At 37.4% G+C, this 22,042-nt stretch overlaps 1 protein-coding gene across 1 annotated transcript; it reads left to right on the top strand.

Moving 5' to 3' along the window:
• The first annotated feature begins 977 nt into the window (after positions 1 to 977).
• On the top strand, positions 978 to 13,061 carry LOC105050893 (RNA-binding protein 208). Its single transcript, XM_010931110.4, has 12 exons — positions 978 to 1,619; positions 3,372 to 3,433; positions 3,752 to 3,854; positions 10,218 to 10,294; positions 10,386 to 10,447; positions 10,561 to 10,648; positions 10,799 to 10,874; positions 11,308 to 11,338; positions 11,450 to 11,572; positions 11,788 to 11,873; positions 12,047 to 12,220; positions 12,314 to 13,061. Exons 1-12 carry the CDS (start codon positions 1,506 to 1,508, stop codon positions 12,605 to 12,607), a joined length of 1,290 nt encoding a protein of 429 aa, XP_010929412.1. The 5' UTR covers positions 978 to 1,505; the 3' UTR covers positions 12,608 to 13,061.
• Positions 13,062 to 22,042: the final 8,981 nt, after the last annotated feature.

The raw sequence follows: 22,042 nt of genomic DNA, 5'->3' as shown, positions 1-22,042 counted from the left end.
TTCTCATGACTAGAATCTCAGTTGTCTCTGAAAATCTCAGGTAGGATAATACAGCACAATCCAAGGCTGCCAATATTCCAAACATTTATGTGTCTTCTTGTGATGCAGTGCATGGTTGGAGACCAGACCCTTAAAAAAAAAAAAAGAAAGAAAAAAACAAAAGGAAGAGAGAAAGAGAGAGAATCGGTACGTGTGCGTGGGCGTGAAGCAAAGACCAAAGACGTCCCGAACATTTATGCATCTACCCTGTGTGATGCTCTTGTTGTGTTGCTGGTGGGTTGTTGTTATGAGTTGCAGTTGTACCGTATGCATCTATTACAGTTGCGGCGTTGCTGTTGGGCGATACTGTTCGATGTTGTTCTGCTTTCAATTTGCAGCTCTTAGTGCTACAGTTTCTTTTTATGGTACTCTGGGTTCTGTTTTTCTAGTTTCCATTTGCTTGCCTATACTACAGCTTCTTGCATTTCTCCGAGCTGCAGCCTTCGAAGATGCAGGTTTCTATTTTCTGTATGCTGTGTGGCTCTGTCGTACGAGTTATAGCCTCCTACCACTCTACCACAACCACCTTCGCTCCAGCTGCACACCAGAGCTTCTGACATTGGGGTTTCTACCTGAGTTACGGACTCAAAATGCTGCTGTTTTACTTTCCATTGTTCTACATGTTGTCCTCCACTCTCATGAGCCTGTATCCTTCTCTCTTTATTGTCATAGTTCTCTTAAAGCCCATTCTCTTTTGTAACTGGCACTGCTTTTGTTCTCCATATAGGAATAGGATGCCATCCTAGTGCTTCACAATGCTTTTGTACTTTATTAGTTTGCTGAATGATGGTTAACTCTATAAAACAAAAAAAGAAAAAAAAAAAAAAGGAAAACGGACAGCCCAAACACAAAATTAACTCCTCCAAGAAAAAAAATATAGAAAAACCCCTCCAACTAACAACCTCCTCCTCCACCGTCTGCCCCTATAAATAAGGTAGCCTACTCTCTCGCTTTCCCCACCTACCTGACCCGGCTCTTTTTCTCACTCGCTTCGCTTATTGGAAAGAGAAAAACAGAGGGGACAGAGATTCCTTTGTCCCTGCTGCTGATAGGGATCTCAGCTCTCGATCGTCGTCGATTCGTGCCATCTATGAGCAGTTCGGCATCCGCTCCTCACCCCGTTGATTCTTGATACCCTTCCAAATTCTCCGCCGATCTTCTCGCTTCCTCGTCTTCGCATCGACGTGGCCTGCCTTCCGATTATCTGATTTTGTGTTTCCTTCATCCTTTTCCGATTCGAAATTTCACTCCGTCCCTCAATTCTCCGCTGATTTTTTCAATTTCTTCTCGGAATCCGCTATTTCTAGGGTTTCCTCCCTTCTTCCTTGTTTTTTTTTTTTAATCCTCCCCGTAGTTGTTTGTTTTTCTAGTTTGTTATTCGGTCCGGTCCGATACGTGATTTATAGGGTTTCTTGGCAAGATCCGTTGTTCAGGTCCGACTTTTCTCAAGATCCGACAAGAAAGAGATGAATCCAAGGTTAAAGCAGCAGCAACAACAGCAGCAAGCCTTAATGCAGCAGGCGATGCTCCAGCAGCAGCAGCTCTACCATTCTGGCGTTCTTGCTGCGGCTGTGTCTCAGGTTCAGATCTCTTTCCTCTTCTCTTCCAATTTTTCTGCGTTATTGATGCGTTTGTTCCTAAAATTTTGTGATCTTCATTGTGCTTGTCGGTCTTGTATCTGATTTTCCACCTGATCCTTGTATTACGAATCTTTTATTTTCTTAAGTCCTCTGTTGGTGTGCATTGTTTGTTATCATCATATAATTCCTTTTATTCCCTATATTTTGGGCTGGTACTCTTGCGTGGCCATGACATACTACTTTTGTCACTGGTAAGCTACTTTGTTGTATTCGATACCTAGAATCATAAGATTTTGTGTAGGTCTAGTTATTTAAATATCAACTTATCAATTTGCCTTCTTGATGATAAGTATGCAAGGACGCAAGACATATTCTATCTCTCTTTGCCTGAGCTTGGGGATGTTGATATTCCAGCAACTTTATTTTTATCATCATTTGACATACCATAGTTTTTTCCATCTTTGGCTAAGCATGTCCTGTGACCCTACAAGTACGTATTCCAGTTCTCGTTTCCAGTTAGATAGATTTCACTGTTTGACCATGCTGTGATCATGTTGATGGCTGCTTCGATCTGATTCCACAGAATGCTAGTTGTTGATTTCCTGCATGATCGTCACCTTTGTCTTGCCTCTTTTTCCTTGTGCTCCTTGGAAATTGAGGCTTAGGGTATGTTTGGATGCAAGAAGAACTGCTTGAAATTCTCTTGGAAAATCTAGTTTTCTGTGTGTCCGTTTCGTTAGAAAACTCATAAATATGGAAAGCTTATAATTAGTTTTTGGGGGATCTTTTCCATTTCCATGGAAAAGACATAGTTTTCCTTTTCATTTTCCATAGTTTTCTTTGCAACCAAGTGTATCGATAGATGTTCTTCATTTTGCATTAGCCATTCATAAAATTATTTGATTTAATATACACCAATCGAAATATATGTTCCTTTTTTGTTTTTCTGCTTTTTCCTTTTTTCAGCTAGACAATGTTTTTGGATTCATACCATCTTACTGACCCGCTGCTATTAAATGGTGCACATTCTGACAACATTAACAATATTTTTACATGAGAGCATTTTGACTGCCTGCTATTACATGATTATTTGTAATATATGTATTTTATTTTCTGTTTTAAGGTAGGTGATTGTGTAAAATATCTAGAAAGGTGCCTTATTTATTGGTCCTCAGAACTTTTGATATATATTAGATTTTGTTTGCTGAACACGCCTGCACGTGCAGAAATGTGTAGAAATATACATGCATGTTCATTCATATGATCATCTGAGATAATTTATTTTAGGTTAATACATTTCATTTATGCTTACGATGGACATTGTTGAGTACACCCTTGGCAGCTTAGCTCCTTTTTTTTTTTTTTTTTAATGATACTGGAGGCTTTCCAAGCCCTATCAATACTTGGAGTGCAAATTATTACTGCTCTTTTTAATTTTGTAAATGCCTTTCAGGTTGAAACCTTCTGTTGTTTAGGTGTCATATAGTTGTAACTGAGAAATATATGAGATTGTTTATATGTGAGCATGTGACAGGAATTCTTTTATTTTCACATCAAGCAATTGTTGATTGCTCAATTTTCTTGTTATTAGGTGGAGGCTAGTGAAGAGGATTTGACACTAAAATATTGTGTTTGATGTCATTAGGAACTTTTTTTGTTTATTAAAATTACCCATTTTTTCTAGGGTGGTCTATAGATTCTCTAGGGTCCCCTCTTTTTTATTTTCTTCTTTTTTACTTTCATATTTTGCAGATGGAGCCTGTTCCAAGTGGCAATCTTCCTCCTGGGTTTGATTCATCCACATGCCGCAGTGTGTGAGTTCATTTTAGTAGTTTCTTTTTTCTTCTTATTCCCTGCAATTTTCCTGTCTTTATTTATGCATTTGGGCCGCATGTTGAGATCAAGTTGTGTGAGTATTATCATGACAAATAGTGCAAGCCTCGGTTTTGAGATTTCATGACTGAACTGGTTTATGTTTTAGGAACATTGGCCTTCTCCATTTCTAATTAGTTATTTCAAATCATTAATGTCGGGTTGCTGGAAATAGTGGATGATGTGGCATGTGTCCTTCACTAATGTTTTTCATTGTTTTAGCTTCATCGTTGATAATCTGTTGGCTTTGTGATAATTAGGTATGTGGGCAACATCCATCCGGCTGTTACTGAGAGCCTTCTTGCTGAAGTTTTCCAAGGTATCGGTCCACTTGAAGGATGCAAGCTTATTCGAAAAGAGAAGGTTTGTTTATGGACCACAGTATGTCCTTATTATTGTTCTAGAAAATGGTCAATGCCATCGTTATCAGTATCATTGATTTTAAATTTTCTAGAGCATCATTTATGAATATGCTTCCACGTAGTGTGAAGTATGAAAATTATGTCTAACTTACCAGGAGCTTGTTCCAGAGCCTTTGTGCCACGGCCATGCAGGATGTTAACGTGGCTGGATATCATACAGTTAAATTATATATCATCGTACTTTTCATCTTTCAATATCATAATAAATTTGTCACTTATCAGATCTTGGTTCTTAATTTCTTATTTTTTAACTCTTGTACTAAAGGAGTTTATGTAACAAAGCATGACAATTGATCCATTCATTTTGTGGATAAATGCTTGAGGTATAATAGTAAATTCATATAATATTAAAGGAGAAGATGTCATCCTCTGTCTTCACAAAGTATAGTGGGTTGCCTTTGGTCTAAAGGACTTGGTTGCCATGCTAGTCACCATAAATCATGTGGATGCATCAACATTTGGCATGCTTTGCATTATCCATTTGAATTGACTATTTTTTAATTAAACATTGAATGGTAAACTTAAGACTGGTATTGAAGGTTGACTTAACACACGGTATAAATGAAAGCTGAATATGCTTCTTATTAGTTATTTTGAATGGACATTTTTTTGATTAAAGGTGAATCATAACTATTGTTTCTGTAGTTGTTCTTTCTACCACTGGTTAAGATTCTTACTGAAGGTTGACTTAGATAAAATTTAATTTAAAATGCATCCATCTGATGGTCTTGCCTAAAATGATTTTCATTGCCTTTCATGGTGGGAGGTCGATGTGGTTTATTCATGCAATTAGAGGAGCAAACAGTGCATTTCTCTTATAGAAGATCCATTAATGAACATGGGAAGATGTCCATTGGTCTAAGGTGAATGATAATGATGAGTTCCTTTTGATGATGTCCTACAGGGCAGTGGTACACAATGGTGGTGACAATTATCTTATAACGAGTAGATGTTATACATTGTTGCACTGGTGGCTTGTATGCTTAATGACATGATAAGCTGCATCGATGTTACAAAAGGTTTAGAATTGTAAGAAAAATAATAAGGAAACAAGCAAGGTAAAAGATGTGGGGATTAGGTTTGGCTTTGATCATTAAATTTGGTATTGTTGTGGTCATGCTTTCCAAATGCATTGCAAAGTGGCCTTGGATAAAAAATTGAGAATCGGTATTTTCTTGGATAAGTGTTTTCCAGGTAATATTTAAACAAGAAAATAATTTATCCATGTTGTCATGTGCATTGCAAAGTGGCCTTGGAATCTGTTACGCATGTTCTTTTGCATTACTATTTTGTTGGATAAGTTGCTAAGATCTATCCATATTTCCTATAATACCCTTTGTCTATATATATTATATATTATAATAATGTATAAATATTTTTATATATTTATAATAATAAATAAATAGAAGTTGCAATTTTTAAGCATTTTAGAGAACCTCTCTCCCCTGTGCGAGGCGAGGTGATCCTTAAGTAAGCCTTTTCAGACAATGACTAAAGCTTATACTTTTATCCAATTTCTCTTTTAGCATGAGCATTTTATAGTTGCATATGATCAAATGATGTGCCATCAATTCTTAGCATAAGCTGAAGTTGGAGTCTATCTTACTGGTCTCTCTTAGATCACATTACAACTGAAAAGTATCTCTTTGGATGCAGCATTCAGATTGATCTATGAAATTACATTGATACTTCCACATATTACAGGTAACATAGAAGACATCTCTCTTTTCCTGGGAAATCTGAGTTACCACAGCTAAGCTTTCATTTGTCTATGATCATCAAATTGAATGTGAATGATCCATCTTCCTCTCTTTGCAACAAGGGGCTTTTCTGTGTTCATGTGTGCTTCAAGCAAATTTTCCTCTCCACATTACCATATCTCTAGTCAATAATTTTCTATAAGGAACTTCACTGAACTCAATCATGTGCTGACACTACTCAATAGTTTTCTGTTGAGACGTATCTTGCTAAGGCAGCTCTCTCTCCTACAGATTGGAGCCTTCACTAGAACAACAATGGAAGCCCTAAATTAAAAGTTTGATATGAATGGACTTGCATGGGCCCAGAGCATATCGTGGTTAAAATTGCTGCTGGTGATTGCATATGTGTGGATAAAAATGTTAGTGATTGCATATGTGTGGATAAGCAATCCATAAAAAGGGGCTAGGTGACAGATGGTTGGATGGCAAGTATTTCTTTAAAACTTCAATTTGACAATTTGATGTATCAGTTTAATCCCTTTAAGTTAGTCTGACATTACAAGAAGGCATGTTTTATCAAATTGTGGATACTATGTGCATCTTGCTGTTTTATTATTAGTATCCATTTTCCAAGTTATTGCGGTCTTGACCGGATTTCACCATTGCCATTGTCATTTTAGACTGACTGGCACGGCCTACTTGTTTTTTGTGAAGTCAGATATGTGCATTTATGGATCTGGTCACTTGACTCAAATTATGTTTTGAAACATTATGGATTCAAGCATATGTAAATCTAAATAAGATGTAATATATCTTTATGTATGATTTACCATTGCTAGAACCATGCTGATTTTTACTAATGGTAATTCCATGTTTCCAAGCAAAACCTTGGTAACAAGATGTCAAAAATTTAAATTTGCTTTCATTTTATAAGACATGATTATACAAATCTGCTTTTATTCATGAAATGCATTAGTCCATCTTATTATGCCTAACAGAAAGAAAATGAGCCTTTTTTTTCCTTTCACATGTGTAGAAGTTATATTAAACTTTCTAATGACTTTCATTTAAGATGCTGTAGTTAATGTAAATAATATCATTTGTTTCATGGCTGAATACGTCTTATGTTTATGATGGGGCTGAAAATGGGTGAATAAAATCCGACCGCATGCATTCCCCTATCCGATTTGGATTGGATTCGGATAGAAATTGTAATATCTGATCAGATCTGGATCTCAATTCAGATATATACTCATAAATCTTGCCAGATCCAGATCCGAATTCATATTTAAAAAAAAAAACGAATTTGGATCCAATTATTCAATGAAAAAAAATCTCTGAAATAATTTGTAATTCCTAGAACCTGAACCAGTGTCCTTCCACTTAGATGACAAAGTTCTTTGCCACGAAGCTAAGCATGCCCTTTTATTCTTCCACTTCACACACACACACACACACACACACACAGATATATATATGCACGCACACATATACATACATAAATACACACATATACATACACACACACATACATATATAAATACATACATATATACGTATATAAATACATACACACACACACACACACATATACATACACACATACATACACACACACACACACACACACATATATACACACACATTCATACATATATATATATATACACATACATACATATACATACATACATACATACATACATATATGTATGTATATATATATATGCATATATATATATATGTACATATATATATATATATGTACATATATATATATATATATATGTACATATATATATGTACATATACAGATATATAGATGTTCATATATATATATACATATACAGATATATAGATGTACACATATATATATATATATATATATATATATATATATATATATATATATATCTACATATATATATATTTACATATACAGATATGCAGATAGATGTACATATGTATGTATATGTATATATATATATATACAGATATATATATGTACATATATATATATCTACATATATAGATATGCACACACACACACACACATATATATATATATGTACATACAGATATATATATATATGTACATATATATATCTACATATATCTATATACATAGATGTACATACATATATACATAGATGCATACATACATATATACATAGATGCATACACATATATATATACATAGATGTATATATATGTATAGCTGCTGTTCTTCCTTAGATCCCTTATTTCACTCTGATAGTATCGTAGATTGGGATCGATGCAGAGGAAATGAATGCATTTCTACACTATAAATAAAATTAAGTGCAATAGATAGAACATTGGATCATGCCACATCACTTATTCTATTCTATGGGATCTTACGGAGCCTGTTCATGCATGACATGATTCGGGTATGATCATAGAAAAGATTCTCTTCAAGCGAACTTGCCTATCCTCTGCTACATAGGGGGACTTACGTGGTAGTTGGATGTGGAGACACATTTGGTTATGAATTCTAACGTGGCGGATAAAATCATATATCTGCATGATCCAATTAATAGTTCAAGTCACACACTTCCATAATCCATCCTCTCTTCGGAAAATCCACTTCAACTATTCGTATCAATTAAGAAATACAATACTTCGGAGTTGAAGAGAAGTATCCAAATAACATGTCTTATTTTTTCAATAATCCAACGCTCGTAAGGAGTCCTATTAAAATCAAGAAATATAGGCCTGCCTGCCATCCACACCAGAATAGATGGAGTTTTCCGAAAAAACTTACTAGTGGAGGAAGACCCCCTAGGGATAAGAGACATAGGGCTGAAAAGAGAGCCAAAAAAGGATCTTTCGTGTATAATCCTGTATAATCTCGAATGTTATCAGTTTCGGTACGTAGACCAAATGATACAATGCAAGCAAAAGTTTCTAGATTCATGAAGATATATATATATTGCGGTATTCATATTCTAATCATTATTTTTTATAAAATTATTTTCCCTAATAAAAAATAAAAAATTAATCTTTATAATAATTTGAAAATTTTATTGCTAAAAATATTAAAAGTATTTACAGATTCTGTATATTCCTATATTCATGTTTAACTTTTTCTCCAAGTTCTCTAAAAATAGATAATTGATGATCTTTTTTTATTTATTCTATGATTAAAGAGTAATGATAGTATTTGTGCAAAGAAGTTATTAATAATTTATACTATACTTTTTTATTTTAAATAGTTTTTGATTTTTAATATTTTAATATAAATCCGATCGATTTAGTGAGCTGGATCTTTGATCAGGTCAGTCCTCGTGCAGGTGTGTAATCTGTATAGTGAACTATTTTCCCATTGTTTTTTATTATATAATTAATATTAGTTTTCATCATTGAATTTCTGTGAAAATTTGATTTGTATCCAAATAATATCCAACTTATATCCATATTTGGATAGAGAAAATATAGACATAACTAATATCTGATTTGTATCTGTATTCATTCGGGATAAATGTGGGATGCTTAATATATGTTTCGTATCCATATCCATTTACAACAATTATGGAAGCTAATTTTGGTATCCATTTAATATCTCTATTCATATTTGTTGAAAAAATATGGATACAAATATGATGTACTAGTATTCAATCCATCTTTGATCCATTTACAGCCTTGGTTTATAAAACCAACGTTCTTATATATTTCATTTAAGTGACTTAAAAGTGTTAAATGCTTCAGAGATGATTTTCATTTGGTACCATAGCCTCAAGAACTTAGAATGAAAGAAAATTTGGGTAATATTTATCATACTTGGGTCATTGTTTTTTTTTTTTTTTGGTTCTTTGCTTACTACCTGACATGTCAAAATAAACTAACTCCATGATGATTTGACTCTTCATCCAAAATCTTCTACCATGCTATATATGCTGTCTGTTTTCATAATACAACCATCAAAATTTGCATATTAGAAAGATGTCCACTAGATGAGTAAATATGTAATACTTGTGAAATAATTATATAAAATTTTCCTTGGTGCTCTTGCATCTTGAACATCACAAAATTGCATATTTGTTGCTTCTGATTTAGACTATATCAGTTTCAGGGCTAAGAATGATTGGTAACATCAAGAAAATTAAAAAAGATCCTTCCATTATGATGGTGGGTCACAAATAAGGTTGAAATTATCCATCAAAATGAGAATATTGATGTCATCATCGCCATTGCTGTCATCCTGGCCATGTCTCGTGCACTGTTTCTAATCAATTGCATTCCTACTTCTTACCAGTCTCTTTCATTTCTTAATAAGTTCTCATGTAGGTGTGGCACCCTGTATGAGTTTTATGGCATGGGAATCATGTGAACACATCAGATAATTAATCTAGATAGCATTGTTCATGGCATATCAGTTATCCAACTCCCCATCAGTTTCCTGTTAATTTCTGCACATGGAGAAGAACTCTTGGAGCACTATGGTTTACTTCGGCTGGCATTTTACTAGTTTAGTAATAGTTACAGTTGATTGATTGTCCAGAGGATAATGTGAACTGATTGTAAATTTATTGTTTATGTGTTTTATAGATGGATGTTGCTGAAATATTACTATTGCTCTGTTTCAGTCATCTTTTGGATTTGTTGATTATCATGATCGGAGGGCAGCAGCTCTTGCAATTGTGTCATTGCATGGGCGCCAGATGTGAGAAACCTTGAGATCATCAATATGCACCATAGATATTGTTTTTCTTTCATAGTTAGTTCTTACCCACTTTGTGATCCAAGTTTTGCAGATATGGTCAGGCAATTAAGGTGAATTGGGCATATGCGAGTGGCCAGAGGGAAGATACATCTGGTATCGTTCTTCTTCTCCTTGATTCACTCCTGCCAATTTTGGGTTAGCCAGCCCATTCTCTAAAGCATGTTTAGTATGTAACCTGTTTAACATAACTTTCTTCTTCTGATCAGGACACTTCCATATTTTTGTTGGGGATTTGAGTCCTGAAGTAACTGATGCAACTCTTTATGCCTGTTTCTCAGTATATCCCAGTTGTTCGTAAGTCCCTTGCTCTTTTGGATGCTATGATCTGGATTGAAAAAGTATGGAACTCCATATTAAAAGATAATAGCAAACTTGTAATTTTATTGAGTGTTGCTAGTTCCTTGTGTTTACATTTTATTAAACGTTCATTTGTGTTATTGACAGTGATGCACGTGTCATGTGGGATAACAAAACGGGGCACTCTAGAGGATTTGGATTTATATCTTTCCGCATTCGGCAGGTATGTGCAGCTCAAAAGTATGATTAATTGGGAAATGTGTACCAGAGTGGTTCATGATGCAATTTGTTTCTGGATTCCTCAAGATTATAGTCATTCAGTTTAATCTTGATACGTTGCCTTCTGTCTTTCTGACTTCAGTTGGGTGGTTGGTTCAAGAACTGAACAATTTTCTTTTCTGCTTGTCATTGTTGCTGGTGATAGTGGCCATTATAGTGGTCCAGGTGATAATGTGAATGATACCATGTAAATGCCAGTCCTTGGTGTGTGTGCGCGCGTGTGCATATTTAATTTATCAGATTAGTGGGATTACCTCATCTTTTCCCTCATCTTTTTACTGATTTTTTTTAAAAAAAAAATAAAAGGAAATATCAAAAGCTTTCCTGAAGTGATCCCTAATATGTTTATTAAAACTTAGTTATATGCTTTTCTGCAGGACGCTCAGAATGCTATAAATGACATGACTGGTAAAGATTGATTAAGAGATAGTGAATATTTATTTGATTATAGTTGGTGGTTCTGGCATCAGTGTTTCTTTGTTGGATGCATGTGGATTCACATTATCCCCTGGTTGTTAGGTAAATGGCTTGGAAATAGACAAATACGGTGCAATTGGGCAACGAAGAGTGCTGGGGAGGACAAACAGAATAATGATAACCAGAATGCTGTCGTATTGACAAATGGAAATTCTGGTAATGCAGGTTAGATGTCCACATCCTTCTATGCAAGATCAGACAGATGGATTAAATAGGTCCTTGAATTGGAAAAAACCAAATTCCATTATCAGGACATGTTGCTTGTGATCCAATATCAATTGTTGGGCAGAATCTAATTGTGCACAATTTTTTCTTACTAGAATGGGTATGAAAGTAGAAAATGGTAGATGTGATTCTCTAAACTTGTTTTATTCTGGCAGATGGAGGGCAGGAAAATGCAAATGGTGAATCTCCTGAAAATAATCCTGCCTACACAACTGTATATGTTGGTAACCTGGCTCATGAGGTAAACTACATATCATCTGCTGTTATAGACTACAAGGATGCTTCCCCCATTTTAATTGTCTTTTGTATCTGCCTACATTTTAAAAATAGATATCCTGCCGCTAGCCCTTGTTTTCTTTCAAATTATGTTTTGTCTTGGACACCTGCAAATGCACCTTTTGTTGGCTGTATCAGGTGACACAAGCTGAGCTCCATCGCCAATTTCACTTTCTAGAGGCTGGTGTTATTGAAGAAGTGCGCATACAGAGAGATAAAGGATTTGGATTTGTGAGATATCATACCCATGAACAAGCTGCTTTAGCCATTCAAATGGCCAATGGAAGGATCCTATGCGGGAAATCAATGAAAGTAAGCTTGGGTCTAAGATTGCAGGCTTGTTTCGCATCAGTAGATGCCCTCATGATATATTTTAACATTTGAATCTTGAATTATCCTTTGCAGTGCTCATGGGGTACCAAGCCAACCCCACCAGGGACTACCTCCAACCCACTACCGCCCCCTGTTCCTCCTTTCCCGATGTTACAAACACCAGGTCTCCACCAAGGCTATACAGCTGCAGAGCTGCTGGCTTACCAGCGGCAGCTGGCCTTAAATCAGGCTGCTGCTGGGCCACTGGCTGTCCAGCATAGCCTTGCTGCCCAGGTATCTGGAGGGCTCTTGTCTGGTGGGTCCCAGGCAACGTATGATGGCTATCCCAGTCAGTCATCTGCTCAACAGCTTATGTACTACAACTAGGTGCATGCAGGGCAGTTCTGCATGATGGTGGACTCCCTGATATAGCCTTTTCTCCTCTCCATATTTAACATCAATTTGCTTTTAGAATGTCTGACTTGAAGATCCTGGCATTGTTTGCTTTGTTGTCTGCTGTCGATATTCTGCCGGTCATCTTTCATTTGAAGATCTTGGTTTCTCAGTGTGTGTGTGTGATGGTATTATGTTTTCAATCTATGCATAATATCATGAAATACGGTGTGGTATTAGCTTGCTCTGCCCGTTCAGATATGCTGAGGTCTAATGGGCATGCCTGGTGCTGGATTAGGCGAGGTGCATGTAGTATGTGCTTTTGTCCGGCTGGTGCGTTTTTGTAATTGATACGGCTGTCGGGAAGTTGGTGTACATTGTTTGTTCGCTATGCTAGAGTTTTTTTTTTCAAAAAATTAAAGTTGATCGGATGGAGAGATTAAATCAATCACATTATATTGTCACAATAGGAGGTAGCTTCCTTCACTATAAAAAAGAAGTTTCATGTAAAAAAGAATCTAAAGTTGATTTTGTGAAGTGACTATATCAATCTCATTATTATTATTCAGGTACGAAGCGCTGACGGCAGACATCGTTCCAGTGACCCCGTCTGCGTAGATAGCCGTATTTTTTAACGTTTAGAGGTGGCGCATGGCTGGCATCCAATGTAAAATCATCTGTATGTGTTTTTAATCGGGGAAGGATAGTAACTGAATGCTGCAGAAATTAGAAACATAAATGTCTCATTGCAAGTTGCATATCTATGTGTATTGTACTCGCTTGTGCACAAATATATGTGTTGATTATGCATTGCAGAGAGAGAAATAAGCCATACAGGGTGGAAGTATGCTTTCGCCATACATCTGGCTGCTGATCAACTATTACGGCCGCATCAGATGGATCGCTGTGATTTTCCGATTCTTCTATTTTTTAGATGTAATGGAGTACTGTCCTCTTTTTTGTTTCTGTATTTAAGTTCTGTCAACTCAAAGTTTTATATAGGCTGTTGATTTCGATTGCCATTTGACGTAACCTGATTGGTTCAACTTATTCATTGGAATGACTTGGGCTGAACTTATATTTAGGTCGGGTTTAGCTTCAAAAATTTCAGCTGAGTCGTTACTAAGTTTCGATTAGAAATCTAAATCAAATCTAAATCGGGTATAGTCTCAACCCTAGCTGGATAAATAAACAAATAGATTTATACATGTTTCATGTAATTATATTATCAATCCTGCTAACCTATAAAATTACGTATGTGTAATTCTACTCCATTTTCTCTATGTTAAAACTTCATGCAACTCAATATTAATTAAAAAAATGTTACGATTTCTTTTTCGTATCTCAAATCCTGATTTGACATTTTGACTTGACATATCTTACATGACTGGGCCAAGCCCAACACTATCCTAGCTTGTAATGAGGTTTCAGTGAGGTAAGTCTCAAGCCAACAATAGATTGGATTGGTTGGGCTTAAGAATTTTGGAGGTTGGATTGATTTGAGTCAAAACCTGCTCGAGTTGTAGCCTTAATAAAAAATAGTAACTCTTCTTGTTGGTGAATAGGCTTGGCAATGGGTCGGATCGGGTCAAATGTGGGTTGTGTTGACCCAAACCCAACTCGATATCGTAGCATTTTAACCTGAACCCTATCCATGACTCGATGGGTCAACACTTTCTTTATCTATACCCTATCTAATTAGATATCAGATATCCGTCCCATCTAAATGAGATTTTTTAGATGAAAAAAATAGAAGTATTGAACAATAGTCCACTACCACTCTTCAGCCCATGAGACTTTAACCAAGCCTAAAGACCATAAGGCTCATATTTCATACAATCAATCTTTAGCCCTTCACTAAGTCACAAAGGGCATAAGGCTATATAAAAATATAAAAGCTTCAATTTGGAAGTTTATTTTTCTATTCTGTAATTGATTTGGATGCACATCAATTTAATAATAAGATAGGAAAATAATAGACATACATAAAATCGGATCAGGCTCGGATTAGATAATAGGTCGGGGTGGCCACTATCCAAACCCGATCCGAACTGAGATAAAAATTTATCAGATTCGGATCAAAATCCGATCAACATGTTGACCATCCCGACCCTAATTGAGACTCGTCTAGATCGAGTGTAATTGTCAAGTCTAACGGTGAATGCTTCTTTTCCTTAAGTAGGTAGACTAGATAAGCTGCATTTATTTAACGAAAGGGTTATGCCAAGATTCAACCAGGCACATCAAACCTCATAAGCTTCACAACTTAAGTATTTTTTATAATAACAATAAAAATAAATTACAAAAATCTCCCTGAGGTCAGTATTTATTACAGTTTCACCCACTAATTTTCAAAATCTACACTTACATCCTGAAATATAATGACGTTATTCAAACCATTTTAAAAATATAAAATGATCAATTTATAAAAAAGTATCCATTCAAATCCCCCTAATTGTCTTCAACTGCTATGGCTTAAAGCAAAAGGGGGGGGGGATGCCCCTCTTCTTCTTCAACGGTGGCTTGGTCGTCAACTTCCAAACCATCCTATCTCTCCCACCGGCACCACCCACCTCACCCCTGTCTTCATGCTCACCCTACCGGCCAAGATGCTCGGCATCATCATTGCTGCCTACCGCTTCATGGGTTGGCTTCCTCCCTATCGCCAAGGGCCCCCTCAACTTGATCATCCTCAAAGTCGGAAAGGACACCAAAGTATATAAATATACCTCCTTACATGCTAATTAATTTCTTAATTAATTACCTAGTGTGGATGGATGGATTAATTAATTGACTAATTATATATGCAGATCATTCTTAATGGTGATGACTGTAGCTTAGTCTGGCTATGGTAGTGGTGGTGCCGATGGTAACATGGATGTGCAAGCCATGGCAACCGCACAGGTTGCATAGACGGCCAATGGCTGATGGCGAGCTCGTGGAAGGTAGCCCCAACGCCCATACCGTCAACCCGAACATCCTCTCCGATCGCCCTGTTTCATTGCCACCTTCGTCGATTGCTCCCCCAACGACGTCAAGCGGTTCTGTGCACACTATAGCATCACCGTCCTTTTCTTTAGCAAGTGCGATGACTGCGAGGTCCTCACATACGCTATCAGGATGGCGGAGCATTCGACCATCAACCTCACCATGGTGAGCTTCATGGAGGGTGCCACCTCTCTGTCGGCTACCACGCTACTGAACTTCTCCAACCCCACCAAGCACTCCCCCATCTTTGTTTGTGCCTTTCACTTTGTCGAGCTCATCGGCAACACCTCCGCCATGCTCATCATGCACAACAGTGCCAGCGGTGGTGACGCCAATAGCGACGACCAAAATTGGGGTGGCAAGGCCCACCCCACTGGCAGGCACAGTCCGAGAGCTTCATTGCTGCCTTCTATAGCTATGAGCAAGTGAGAAGAGAAGCGGTCATGGTTGAGGTGGGTGAGAAGAGAAGTGGCATAGGCTGAGGGGGCAGTCATGGTCGGGATGAGTGAGAAGAGAAGCGGCATTGATCTTGTGGCATTCGGAGGAGGGAGAGTGCTGATGGCCGAGGGGGAGGCCAGATGCGGTGGGAGGGAAGGAATAAGGGAGGGTGCGGAGGGGGAGATTGACAGCAGCGGCACAGTCCACGTTGGGTTGGATAAGGGCAGCATTGGTCGGGGTGAGGAGGATGGTGGAGACAACATTGTGGGTGGTGAAAAGGCCGGCAATGTGGACTAAAGGGATCATGTAGCCCGTTGCGAACGAGGGGATCATGCCGGCATAGATGATGCTGGGCTCGTGGCGGTTGGTGGTGCTCTTGTTTCTCATTTTGGAACAGGCTGGGTCGAAAATAAGGGGAATAGGAAGGGCTGGCGGCGGTGCTACGGGCGAAAGGGGTTGAGGATGTCAAGGAGACAAAGTTGGGAGCATTTTTTTTTTAATTATTTGTTCGAGGCTATTTTGATTATTTTAAAAATTTATAATGACGTGGCAATGAGATTCCAATTAACATTAATGAACTATCTAATGGCATAGATTAAACTGTAGAGTTGACTAAAATGTTAAGGGTGTAATTGTAAGTTTTAGATACCATTGGGTGTACCTATATTTTTGATCTATTTTTAGGTGGATTTTTGTAATTTACTCTAGGACTGAGCGCAGATCAAGTTCGGTCGGGTTGAGAGAAATTTCATTCGACTGAACCCAATCGGATTGAAAAAAAATCAATCCACTACTGATCGTTTATCATGTATAAACCGTTTGAAGCCGAAATGAATGGTTTGTAGCGGGTTCAGATGGATTGTGTCGGTTTGAACTTCAATATTAATTCAGTATTGATTTTAAATCCAATATTGATCTATTTAAATTTATTTATTTATTTTTTATTAATTTAATACAGAAAAAGCCAAAATTTTATAAGTTACAAATTTTAGGTTTATTTATGAATCTGTACAAAATAAAACAGAAAAAGAAAAGATTTATTCATTTAAAAGCAACTACATCTGAAAGCTTTCACTTTAGAATTATCTCAAATTGATATGCTTCAATCAATAATTCAACATTAATATTCCCATGAATCCAAATAGGTGACAGAGTATTTTTTAGAATGAAGTATTGAAGTCTAAACGATGCCGTCCTAAAATAAAAGTAAGTTTGTGAAATACTACATCGGTTAGGTTCAGTTTCATACGGATTAAAAGTGTAGAAATCTAATTCGATCATAAATAATTAATTTTTTACAAACTCTAATCCGATTTCATCTGATTTATGTCTTTCAACTGATCTAAACTGATGTTTATTAGATTGGATTGGATAGATTTTTTTGAGTTTCGATTATTTACTCAGCCCTAATTTACCTTAAATAAAGATAAGAGAGTGCATGTACTCTGAAAAATAACATGGGGCTTCAGTCATGGCACAAAGTCTATGTCTCCTACCCGTATGCAGTTAGTATGACACTTAATTATTTAACAAATCTCCATGAATTGCTCCAGATCACTCGCGCCAATGTGGCTTGAAGACTCGTAATAGTTCAACACAACTTATGAACGCCATTGTTTCTGAAAATACGAAGGGGTTGTTGCCTTCCCCCTCTTTTACCCGTGCTGCTTGTAGGCGATGAGCTTCGGATTAGTGAGATAAAAAATGATCAACAGCATGGAGGAGAGAGTTTCTGTTTAAGAGATGGCCACCCTCATAATCGAAACTGGATAGTCCATCTAGGCATGACAACATCGACTCAAACAAAAGTGAACTACGATTCGTGTCCCAATGTTTAAAATAAATGGCCATTGCAATATTGTAACAACCATTATGACAGTTTTAGAAGTCACCTAATGATGAGACCGTAAGTAACTTACGTTATCTAGCCAATATTCTGATATAACAGCCATCATATAACAGGAGTGAAAGCATTATTTAATGCTTTCGGCAACATAAAGGAACACTTTTAAATGCACATTTCTGTCCATTCAAAAAACAAATTAAGAAATGCAAATTTCTGTGACAGCTAGATGGGATGTTCTCATTTCCAAGAGATAGTGATGTAACGCTATTGAATTCCTGTTGTTGTCCATTATATCACTTTCGAACAAAAAATAACAATCTATTTTATGTCCTCAGAATCCTGATTTAATTTATTGTTCAAAAACCCAACAAATAAATAAAATTAAATATTACAAAAAAAATATGAAAAAAATAGAATTAAATATTTAATTATCTAATATTATAAAAATAATAAAAATATATTAATTTAAAAATAAATAAAATAAAATTTTTTGACTTTTTCTTATCTTTATTCGTTCAGACTTTACACACAGATTGAAAAAGAATCAAGGTTCTAGTGATAAAAAATTATTGATTATCATCATCAATTTTTCAAATTATATCAAATATCTTGATACTCATTTTTATATGCTCTCATTAATTAAGTCTTGATAATTATTTTAGCTTCATAGACTTCATTAGAAATATTAACAAGAATAAAAATATAAGTAGAACTAGATATGGGTTAAGAATAAGTAATAGATTCAGCATCTAATTGATAGTTTGAAAATTAATATATAAATCAATAATAAAGAGTATATACTGAAAAAAGCAAGTCCTCAGATGATATTGCTATACAAAATAATGCCATGACAACTCTTATTTGATACTTATTGATCTTGTTATTTATAATTCAGATCCGAATCGATCCGAATTCGAATCCGAATCGAATTCATATTTTATGGATCGGGGTCGGATTATACACAGATCCGATCCGATCTGAAATGATTCGTTGGATCAAAAAATTTGATTGTGGATCCGATCCAATCTTCTATTGGATTGGATTTGGATCCAATGTTCAAATATGATCAAGAAATTAGGTCGGATCAGGATCACTCATGATCCAATCCCATCCGATCCACTTTACCCTTAGATAACAAGTTTATAGCATTAAATAATCATCTTTGAAGGGATTAATAATAGGGGATGTCAGAGTTAATGAAAACTTGTGCTAATTCTGCTGATGTGGTCCACCCATACTCTATTAAAATAAAAAAAAAAAGGAGAAAAGTCCTCTTAGGTTCCGTATTGTTGGAGCTTAAATTATTGCGGCCACAAACCAATGCAGTGCAAAACTAGTGGCTGTGGAAAATTCAAAAGCGACAGCATAAAGAAGAGGAAAAAAAAATAGTGCTACTTTATCAGATGATCGAATGTTTGATCGTATTTTGATTATAATAAAATTTTAGTATATTATGTCTGTCATCGAGAGCTATAAATTGAATAATTTTTATTTTTAAATTTTTTATTAATTATTTTAATCATCTATATATTTAGTGAGATCTATCCTCTATTTCAATTTATTTTTGAAATCGATTTTATTAGTGATGATTACTTTATTATAGAAGCCAAGACTTATTTTTAATGATATATATTTGTGTTGGTGCAGAATTTCACCGATGCCGGAGAAGCTGGAGTCGAGGGGATCACGGCCGCCGCCGGAACCTACAAGAAAAGTCTAAATCGGAGTTGGGGATGCTCCGGCAAGACCCTCCGATGCTCAAGTCAGTACTCTGTTTCAACAGAAATGGAGCACTCGAATAAGATTTTAGCAGAGTTTAGAGATAGTGCTTAGAGCTTAGAGGAGAACGTATCTGGGGGGTCTCTTTTATAGACGGAAGAGCGTAACCGATTGACAGCGACGTCCGTAACTGCCTAGTAGTGGACCGTTCGGGGCCACATGGAGTTTGTTACGGAGAGTGGAGTGGTGTCCGTTGTCGTGACTTGTCGGAGAGTGGTGGGGCCACGTGGAGTTTGTTACAGAGAGTGGAGTGGTGTCCGTTGTCACGACTTGTCGGAGAGTGGTGGGGCCACGTGGAGTTTGTTACAGAGAGTGGAGTGGTGTCCGTTGTCATCTCTTCCAGACTTCCTCCTGTCACGATCGACTTTACTTCGAGCTTCTTCTGGGCTTCGTCAATGTCCGGGCTTCTCCAACAGCAGGACTTCTACAGTAACCAGACTCCATCCAAGTTTCTACAGTGGTCGACCGCTTTTCGAATTTCATCCGAGCTTCTACAGTAAGCGAATTCCGTCCGAACTTCTATTGAAGCGGTCTCCATCCGGACTTCCATGGCAATCGGTCTCCATCCGAGCTTTTACAATAAGCAGTCTCCATTCGGATTTCCACGGCAATCGGTCCCCATCTGAGCTTCTACAGTAAGCAGCCTCCTTTCGGACTTCTACAAGAACCGGACTCCGTCCGAACTTCTACAGCTGATGGATTTCGGACGAACTTCCACAACGCCTTCCGGACTCTTCTATCGGTCAACCTTCTATAGCGCCTTCCGAATTTCATTATTGGTCAACCTTCTGTCAGATTCCTTATGCAATCGGACCTCTCCAGTGGACAGTCTTCAGACAAGCTTTTACATCAGACAAATTCCAAACGGACTTCTCTAGCAATCGGACTCCAGTCGGATTTCTCCAACAGAAAATTTTCATCCAGGCTTCTACAGCAGATGATTTTCGTCTGCAGCATCAACGCCCAAGGCACCCAACAACAATTAACCCATCAGCAACCTTGAAAACATCCGAGCTTCTCTTAGATTGCTGAGACAGAGAGCTATTTCGCTCCACCAGACGTCTCAACCGAGCTTCAGCCATCCGACCCGAACTCCCTGACAAGATGCGGAGAGTAGTCGATCACTGTAGAAAATCGACTGATAGTGAAGTCCAGAGAGCATTTAGAGCAGTCCGATAGACGATTGAAGGAGCTCATTATTGGAGAAGTCCGGAGGGTACGATAGGAGTTCGTCTGTTGGAGGAATCTGGAGGACACTGTGGAAAGTCGACTGCTGGAGGAGTCTGGATGGTACTGTGGAAGCTCGGATGGTCGGGGGAGTTCAAAAAGATGCCGCACAAGGTCGAAAGCCGGAAGAGTCCTGGGAGGGTTGGCCTCTTACGAACTTCGGCTGGGGTTATTTTATACCTAACACTAGTCCCCCTACTTTCAAGTTCAGATTTCGAATGAAGGAAGTACAGAAAAATTTTCACAGCTGAAGTTGCCTCCTTTGATTTTCGTACTCGATTATTTTCAGATATTTTGGTGTTTGGCATGCCGGTACCGGAGTCTTTTCAAATCGAGACGATCCGAAAAGATTTTTTCAAAATTTTCGATGGAGCGTCGCCCTAGGTACAGTGCAATAATAATTCTGTCAGTCGTCAGCCGTCTGCCACGATGAGTGGGACACACGGCGGTTGTAGATCGGTCAAAGAAGATCTGCAATCATTATTGCGCCGGACCCTGAGGTCTATTTAAACCCGTCCTCCTCCTTCAGGAGTTTCATCTTGCCTGAGATTTTTTTTCGGTCCCCTCTTCTTCTCCGAGAGCTTCATCCTCCTCCAGCATCCCTCTCGATCTTAGGCGCCCTTCAGGTCGACCTCCATCGCCTTTGCTGCCCTCCTGCACCTCTCGGACCAGCCTAGGTTAGTTCCGGAATCCTTCTTTTTCTTGCTGCTCTTTCGTTTTTCCTCTGCATTCCGCCCGTTCGATTTCTCCGCGAGCGCCTTGTTTCTTATTTTTTCTAATTTTTTCAAAATTTTTTGGGATTTTCATTTGATTCAAAATATCCTCCAACACTTCCTCCTCTAGCAGTTATAGAAGTTCGTCAGCTCCAGCCGCCCAAAATCCTAATATTGTAGATGAACCTGTACTTAGGGTCGAACCTCGTCTAGTCTTTGTACCAGACACCATTCCCAGCTCTTTGACCTCGGACGAACTCTCGCTGATTAGGATTCAGTACGGGATTCCTCCGGAGTATGAGCTTGAGCTTCCCGGGCCAACTGACCGGGCTAGCGCCCCTCCCCCTAGCCATTTTTGTTTATACCAGGAAGCCTTTCGCATCGGACTTCGAATTCCACTCCCATCTTTTGTTGTTGCTCTTTTTTATTTTTTAAACA

Source organism: Elaeis guineensis, chromosome 8 (assembly GCF_000442705.2).
Source record: "Elaeis guineensis isolate ETL-2024a chromosome 8, EG11, whole genome shotgun sequence".
NCBI lineage: Eukaryota > Viridiplantae > Streptophyta > Magnoliopsida > Arecales > Arecaceae > Elaeis > Elaeis guineensis.
The sequence above is the reverse complement of the archived record's forward strand: the minus strand, read 5'-3'. Positions and strand labels throughout refer to the sequence as shown.

Excerpts from the sequence above, each read along its gene's own strand:
- LOC105050893 (XM_010931110.4), top strand. The coding sequence starts at position 1,506 with ATGAATCCAAGGTTAAAGCAGCAGCAACAACAGCAGCAAGCCTTAATG. Across the intron at positions 1,620-3,371 it reads TTGCTGCGGCTGTGTCTCAG|ATGGAGCCTGTTCCAAGTGG; the intron begins GTTCAGATCTCT and ends CATATTTTGCAG. Across the intron at positions 10,295-10,385 it reads TCATTGCATGGGCGCCAGAT|ATATGGTCAGGCAATTAAGG; the intron begins GTGAGAAACCTT and ends CAAGTTTTGCAG.